At 32.4% G+C, this 8,912-nt stretch overlaps 1 protein-coding gene across 5 annotated transcripts in view; it reads left to right on the forward strand.

Moving 5' to 3' along the window:
* CAMSAP2 (calmodulin regulated spectrin associated protein family member 2) overlaps window positions 1-8,912 on the forward strand; it is a 112,717-nt gene that overhangs the window by 76,941 nt on the left and 26,864 nt on the right. For 2 of the 5 annotated variants that reach the window (XM_042924573.1, XM_042924574.1), the window contains exons 5-7: window positions 5,466-5,498; window positions 8,299-8,440; window positions 8,751-8,890. In XM_042924573.1, coding sequence (XP_042780507.1) covers window positions 5,466-5,498; window positions 8,299-8,440; window positions 8,751-8,890 — 315 coding nt within the window. Of the gene's footprint in view, window positions 1-5,465; window positions 5,499-6,859; window positions 7,044-8,298; window positions 8,441-8,750; window positions 8,891-8,912 lie in introns of those variants that run through there. The other 3 variants (XM_042924575.1, XM_042924576.1, XM_042924577.1) reach the window with 2 other exon arrangements.

Below are 8,912 nucleotides of genomic sequence, written 5' to 3' on the forward strand. Positions count from 1 at the left end.
TTTTTAATGTTTATTTTTGAGAGAGAGAGAGAGAGAGAGAGAGGAGAGAGAGATGAGTGTGGGCAGAGGAGGGGCAGAGAGAGAGAGGAGACACAGAATCCAAAGCAGACTTCAGGCTGTCTGCGCAGAGCTTGACATGGAGCTCAAACTCTCGAACTGTGAGATCATGACCTGAGCCGAACTTAGGTGCTTAACTGACTGAGCCACCCGGGTGCCCCCTTAATGTAGCTTTTTAAGAACATTTATTTTGAAATATTTCAGACTTCTGAAAGGTTTCAAGATAGAAAAGAACCCTGTATACTCTTGACCCAGATTCATCAGTCTAACATTTTGCTGCATTAATTTTCTCTATATATTTATGTGTGTGTATACAGGTATGTATGTGTGTATATATATACACACACACACACATATACATCATACACAAACACATATGTATGTAAATGTTTCTGAAACATTTGAAAGAGGGTTGCACACATCATATCCCATTACCCCTTCGTACTTCAAGGTGTATTTCTTAAGAAGAAGGCTGTTTGTTTATATAATCAAAGTACAAGTGATTTAATGTTAGTATCATACTTTGATCAGACTTAGAGCCTATATTCCACTTTTGTCACTTGTCCCAGTTGCATTCAATTGTACATTATAATTTTTTTTCAGTACAAGATCATGTCATGTATTTAGTTGTCATATCTATAGTGTTTAAACAGGACTAGTTCTTTAGCTATTCTTTTTTGCTCGTGACCTTGACATTTTTAAAGAAATCCCTCCATTTGTTTTCTTCTGATATTTCCTCATAATTAAGTTGAGGGGTTGTTTTTTTTAGACTGGAATGCTATATAAGTTGTGTCCTTCTCACAGTATTATATCAAGAGGCACATGATACCCATTTGCCCCTACTGGGTGATGTTGATTTTCATTAGTTGGTTAAGATATTGTCTGGTTTCTTAACTTTATGGTTATTATTTTTACTTTTACAGTAAGTAATTTGAGATGACATACTTTGATATTTACATTTGACCCTTGAAAAATGCAGGATCTTAGGGGTGCCAACCACCCATGCAGTCAGAAATCTGATTATAACTTTTGACTCCCCAGAAATTTGGCCACTAATAGCCTACTCTTGACTGGAAGCCTTACTGATAACATGAACAGTTCATTAACAAAATATTTTGTATGTTATATGTGTTTTATACTGAATACTTATGATAAAGTAAGCTAGAGAAAAAATGTTATTAAGAAAATCATAAGGAAGAGAAAATACATTTCCAAGATGGTAATGTATTTATTAGAAAAACCCATGTGGAAGTGACCTGTGCAGTTTCAAGCCTGTATTGTTCAAGGTCAACTGTACTAATTTTAATTTGCTCAGTACTACAATATGTATATAATAGTTTCAGAGTCTCTATGTGTATACCAATGTGAAAAAGAAACCCACTAAGGAGTTTAAGATTTGTTTGCAATTCTTTTTTCTTCTTCTTTTTTGGTTTGTTTTACCCTTATAATGCTTTTATATGTTTCCCAGTTTTATTGAGATATAATTGACATATGGCACTGTATATTGGTTAACATCCATCATCTCTTGTAGTACAATATAATTCTTCTTTCTTTAGATTGATAATATATGGTCAAAATACTGTGTTCTGAAGTTGCTTGGGTTATTCCTTTGAAATATATTTGGGTTTATTGGTTTCTGCTTTCATTTAGTTGTAGTGACTTTTTTGCACCATCCTTGTTGATTTAATTTTGTTTTTTTGAATATATAGAACATTATATGATTTCCAAATTATATTAATTCCAAAAGTCAAAACTCGACAAAAGTGATAATCAGAAAGGTATTACTCCCTCCCTGTATCTCTTCTACCTCTTTCCTTCCCCTCACTCCCTGCTAACCCTTGTAGGTAACCAGTTGGTTTATCCTCATTTTTGTTTTTATATATATATATATATAAATATATATATTTTTATTTTATATTATATATATATATGTTTATATATATAAAATTTATATAATATAAATATATATATATTTATATTATAATATAATATATATAAATATATATATATTTATATATAATATAATATATATAAATATATATATATTTATATTATAAATATATATATTTATATTATAAATATATATAATATACATTATTTATATATTTAATATATATTAATAATTAATATATTAATATATATTAATATATTATTATATATTATATATATTATTTATTATATTATATTATATATATTATATATATATACTTTTTATGGTTATCATAACTGCAGTTGCCAAAGACTTCTGGTTAAATGACAGATTAAAATATATATTATATATATTATATAATATATATTATAATATATATTAATATATATTAATATATATTAATAATAAATAATATATAATATATATATATATATATTATATATATAAAATATAAATATAATATAAATAAATATATATATAATATAAATATATATTTATATATATATATATAAATCACAGTATTATATATTGTTTTATATATAGGTAACAGATATATAACAGATATATATACTGTTTTGTATATATATATATATATGTGTATATATATATATATATATATATATATATATATAAAATATGTTTTTTCTCCTCTAACAAAATATATTTAATCTTTTGCAATTTGTGTTGTTCATTAACAGTATATCCTGGAAATTACTCCATACAGTCCCTAGATACCTTCCTCATCCTTTTTTTGCAGCAGCACAGTACTCTGTTGTGTGTATGTACCATAGTTTATTCTACCACTTTCCTATGGGCATTTAAGTGTTTTCTAGTATCTTGCAATTACAAATAATACTACAAAGAATAATGTCCTTCTGTATTCTTGGATTTTCAGGGTAAATACCCTAGGACTTGGATTGCTAGATTGGAAGGTAAATGCATTTGTAGTCTTGGTAGCTAGTGCCAAAGTCTCCAAGGGGTTTGTACCATTTTACACTCCTGTTGGCAGTGCAGCATAGCTCTCAGACCTACAAAAGAGAAGACATTTCGGTCTCACGAGTCGTGAGGTGACAGGTCACAGCTCTGACTAACTCCTTAAAGAATTCCAACTTTGTGAGGTCTCCAGGAAAGGCCCGGTCAAACCAGCATCCTCCCAAAGTGGCTTGAGAACACCTAGAAGAAGTTCAGGAATTATCCCAAATCCCAGAGAGGTTATAGATACCCAGAGGATGACATAGAGCTATTTGGGGAGTATTAATGGCAAGTCCTAAAACAACTAACCAGAATTTACGATGAGTCATACATATGTGTGTTGAAGACAGTGCAAAGGAATGCTGGAAATGGGAACTATTCCAGAAAATCTGAACTGCCCCCGTTGGCCCCTGTCATCAGTAAGGACTTAATAAAAATAAGAAATTTTTCACTTGTCTGTGGCCTTTTAAAATGTTTTGGTCTCATAATTACATCTTAAAACAGGATTTGAAGTTGCTGTTTGCCTAGTTCTCTGAAAAGTAAAAGGAGGGGAAGTTGCTATTCACTTCAGAAATACAGTTGTCCTTCAGCAAGAAAATTTTGCTGTATATTTGAACTTATTGAAGTATGAGTTTACAACCATGAATAGCATAGATATTTATTTGTTCTTTTAGTATATTTACTTTTTTTTTTAGTCATATTTCCTTCAAATAGCCAATCTATATGGTTTTCCTATTCCCTTGAATAGGATTGCTATCACTAAATTAGGTCAGTGGAGAGGTGGGAAGAAGGCCAGAGCAGTCTGAATTAGTGAAAAGTCACATTGAATATTTTACAAGATATATGGAGTAACTTGAACCTTCACACCTCTCCTGTTTTGAATAATTGGCAATAAATTGCTTTTTATCAGTTTCCATATAATGGATTTTTCTAGTCTCAAAAAGAAGAAAACCCGTTTTTGAAGTTTCTGTTATCCGTTGGAATCCTGACACATTCTCAGTGGCTTCCTTCTTTTTGCTTCTGCTCTTATACTTTTTATGGTTATCATAACTGCAGTTGCCAAAGACTTCTGGTTAAATGACAGATTAAAATATATGCAACAAAATTGTTAAGGTTATTCTTCCTGATGCAATAAGAAAAACTTACTGGACATGTTCTCTCTTTATGGAAAGTTGGAATTTTTCTGAGTCTTGAGATGACATTTTTTCTGATTCTTGAAGTTCTTGAAAATACTTTATTCATATTATTTTCCAAATAGTCTTATTTTTACAGTTAATTTTATGTAGGAAAAACTTTTTTTTTTTAATTTTATTTTTAAGTAATCTCTACATCTAGTGTGGGGCCTGAACTCACAATCCCGAGATCAAGAGTCACACTGACTGAGCCAGCCAGGAGCCCCTGTAGGATAAACTTTCTACATAAAAGTTGAATATGAATTTTAATTCAGACCCCATTTAGTTTGGTTCATTCAACAAATGTTTATTCAGGGCTGTTAGAAATTGTGCTAGGAAATACAGAGTTAAACAATCACAAATTATTAATTCATATTAACTGAAATTATGAGTTTATTGTATTTATCATTTTGAAGAAATAAAATTATATTCTTTGGGATACCTCCAGATAGTAAAATTAATAACATTTATATTCTCTTTATGTAAGTAGCTACTTGCCCTAGAGACTCTGTAAAAATCTTAGTAAGAATTGCCAACTAGTCTTCCGTCCATTAATTAAATGAAATTGTCATATAGTTGAAAGAAATTATTATGTTTTTCAAGTCTGCAATGCGGTTTGCTTTATTCGTATATTTACTGATACAGTCTTCTTTTCCCTTGGGAAAGAAACACTGCCTGATCAGACTTGCTCTACTAATGTTTAAGAATGATAATGATTGCAAATCTAGCTCTAGAATCTTTCTACTTCCCTTTTTGTGATACAGTTTTATTTTTTATTTTTATTTTATTTTTAATGTTTATTTACTGAGAGAGAGAGAGAGAGAGAGAGAGAAGAAGAAGAAGAAGAAGGAGGAGGAGGAGGAGGAGGAGGAGGAGGAGAGAGAATCCCAAGCAGACTCTGCACTGTCAGTACAGAGGCTGATGCAGGGCTCAAACTCATGAACTGTGAGATCATGACCTAAGCCAAAATCAGAAGTCAGATGCTTAACTGACTGAGCCACCCACGTGCCCCTGGATTTATTTTTTAATATGATGTGTGATTCTAGAACTCAGAAATAAAATTCTTTGCTGCCAAAGTATACAGAATATCCTGAATATCTGAAAAATGAATTTTTGTATTGGGAGAGGAGATGAGGGGAGGAGAAGGTGGAGGTCTTTATTAGTAGGAACCTGTATATTTAAAGTATTAATTAACATTTAAAAAATACTATGAGAACTATAACTTGGAACTCCACTTTCAGAAACTTTACTGTCACTTGTTAATTAAAAACCATTCTGATGAATTTTCCCTTTACCTTTTGCTTTCCCTTTTTTCCCTGCTGCTTCCTCTGAAGTCTCCTTCCAAATGGTTTTGGAAACTGGTTCCAGTAAGTTTGCCCAACTACTTCAACTTGCTCTCCAGAAGTGTAATTACAGAATGGTATTGTTTGTGTCTTGCTGGTATAATCATTTCCTATAATTCTGTTAGTTGCTGCATAGAGATTGGATTTTATGGTATTTGATCATAATGTAAAATAAAGAGATAAAAAAAAATCTGGCCAAAATTTGGATTAGAAGCTTTAAAAATAGTTTAAGGTAACCATTATTTTGCTAGTCCTACTGATATTTACAGACTGTCGGTAAATAGGTGTAAAAAAAATGTATGGATAGAGATTCTCATTAGTTTTAATAACTTTAGGAGAAAAGTGAGTATGAATTGTATATGTAAATTTTTTGTATTTTAAAATATTTTTGAAGGAATCATTTCCTTTCAGCCTGAGTTGTAGGGTACATTTTTTGTTTGATAAAAAGTGACATATTCCCTGTGGTCGTACCAGTATTGGACCTAAACTGTATTCAGTTCTGATTTGACCTGAAGGGTGATTCTTTCAGGATTAAATCTGGGTGGATAGACCACGTAAGAAGTATTTTATGCCCTCAGAAATAAAAATATAACTTAGAAATACAATATAATGTTGAAAGAGAAAATATGATGCCCTTTTAAATGCTAAATTTCTCAGTTGGTAGAAAGAATACAGAATGTCTCCATGCAGTAACTTTATAAAGCCATATAGTAAGATAAAGTGCAAAAGACTCTATAATTCTCATGAACTGCAAATGGGAGTTGTACAGGACTTGAGGATTAAGTTGATTTACCTGACACATCTTCTAGGATATAAGCTGCAGGAAAATGTTTTAGCATACCACTCATAAATCCCTGATAGTCTATTCTAAACCATTGGCATTTAGTGCTAAAGCCTCACAAGGCTTTGTGTGTGTGCCTTGTACAGAAGTGCTACTTGGCAGCAAGCAGTAGGACAAGTTACACAATTCAGTTCTTTGTTTCATGACCCTGAGTGCTCGACTCAGTCCGGTTCAGACTGTAGGCTGAAAACAAGCTACTCCTAGAGATCTGGGAAGTTTGGGAATGAGCCCAGACAGTTTGGAGGATTTCTGAGAGGGAGACTATTTTGTTTCTAGCTGGCCAGAGAAAGGGGTGTAAGGATCTGGAACTGTGGCTTACTTACCAAATGTGAGGAGGGTAGCCTAAGGCTAGAAGATGCTACTGGTTGATTTCTTCTTTCTTTCTCTCCTCTCCCTTCGCCTCCTCTCTCCTCTTTTTTCATGGTTGAATTTTAAACTGTCTACTAGCAGCAAAGTAAGGGAGTTTTCTAAGGATATTAAAATCAATAATCCATTGAAGAATTTATATAATGCATGTATGTAAATTTTTTCTGAATATAGGTACTCTGAGTTTGGAACATACCATTCAGTGTGGATGCCTGGTGTGCACTGATTAAAAAGAACAAGCTCTCTGAAAATCTTCAAAAGGAAAAAAATGTTCCATGAATCTTGGGTAGACAGAAATAGGAATAAATAATTCTTCATTAATGCATATACTTTGCTGAGGGATATCACTTCACCACCTAATAGTAAATATTCTTTTTTAGTAAATTATTTTTCTGTTCTTATTCTCACAAAAGTATTTTATTTCATAATTATATTTGAATTATAAAATGTAGAGATGACCAGTTCAGATGGAGTTAGAAGAAAAATTAGTTTTGGTTACTTTTTAAAAAACTTAAAATGTCAGTAACCAATATAATCATACGTTTTCCTAATAAAACACTTCAGTATGCATCTTCCTTAAGTCATCAGCATTATTCTCTTGGCTTTAGGAGAGCTAATAGCTAGTAGCAGGCCAGCCTTTAGTTGTTGCTGGCTATGTGCCCAGCAGTGTGCATGGCACTTTACGGGCGTCACCTTACTTCATCCTTCAGTGATCCTGTGAAATAGGTATTATTATTAACCCCATTTTACCTATGGGGAAACTGAGAAATGAGAGTTTAAATGATTTGTCCAAGATCACAGAGCCAGTAAATGTCAGAAACAGGATTTGAACCTAGGTCATCTGACTCAAGGGCTTGTTCTTGTCACCACTGAGTTCTACAGCACATCTCGGTTTTTAGAAAACTCTTGTAAAGTTGTGTCTGGTCACACCAGGCAGTCTTTGGAAAACAAAGATTTCTTCTGTTTTTCTGAGGGGGAACAGAAATCCTTACATTTGCTCTGTCCTTGAAGAAAACCTCACTTGGGAGGGTTTTTTCAGTTCCACAGTTACTACACTTCATTTATGTTATCTTAACATTCAGATACCAAGCCAGAATATCTTGGTGATATTCCAGTTCCTCAAAGTGATATTTCTTATTGCCAAATTTCCTGTAGGAATAGTATCATATTCTTAGACCTGCTCCCCAATTTTGAAAATTCTTACAATTCTGCTCAAGTGGCACTCTTGCTCTTCCCATAAAATAACTTGTGGTCTAAATTCTAGCATTAAAATAAATGCATTTTATTATCTGCAAAAGGACAGAACTGACAATTTGGATACAAAGTGTTCAGAATCTATTTTGTGATGCTTTTATATTTAAATGTTTAGGCTAAATGTCATTTCATATAAATTGGCAACATCATGTTATATTAAGTACTTTGGAACTATAATGCTGTTGCTCTGTATTTTACTTTGGTAATATTTGGTATTATTTAGAAAAGAAGGATGTTGGTGAGTAGTTTTTATTTCTCTTGATTTGTATTACTGATATAATCTACAATACTGGTTTTTTTTCCTGTATGTTGGCTGCTAGTTACTTATTTTCATCTCTCTCTTTTTTTTTTTTTTTATTGTAGGCTCGTTATAGGAAGGAGCAAACATTGCTCAAGCAATTGCCTTGCATTCCATTGGTAGAAAATTTGTTGAAAGATGGTACAGATGGCTGTGCTTTAGCTGCTCTTATTCATTTTTATTGTCCCGGTGTGGTCAGATTAGAGGGTAAGTGTTCCAGTGAAATATTGCTGGACTACAGAAAGATGGTAACAGGTATTAAGACAACAGTAGCAGTATTTAGTAAGTAATGAAGGCTCTTTAAAGAACCTTCTTACGTATCATCCTGAGGAAGATAGTTGAGTAGGGGTGGTAGTGCTAAGTCTTTTTGTGGAGTGACCACTATGTTTGTATGAGTCTGTAAACCAGATTCCACGTAATTGGGTGTTTGTTCTAAGCCACTAGTTACAAAATGAATATGAAATGCATATTATCAAATTAGCCCCAAGTCATCACCTTGCTCTTTTCCTATTTGAAGATATTTGTTTGAAAGAAACCATGTCTTTGGCCGATAGCCTGTATAATCTGCAGCTGATTCAAGAATTTTGCCAAGAATATTTGAACCAGTGTTGCCATTTTACCCTGGAAGACATGCTATATGCTGCTTCATCCATAAAGGTAATTTGTTCTTGGGTTTTTT

Source organism: Panthera leo, chromosome F3, assembly GCF_018350215.1.
Source record: "Panthera leo isolate Ple1 chromosome F3, P.leo_Ple1_pat1.1, whole genome shotgun sequence".
Classification (NCBI taxonomy): domain Eukaryota; kingdom Metazoa; phylum Chordata; class Mammalia; order Carnivora; family Felidae; genus Panthera; species Panthera leo.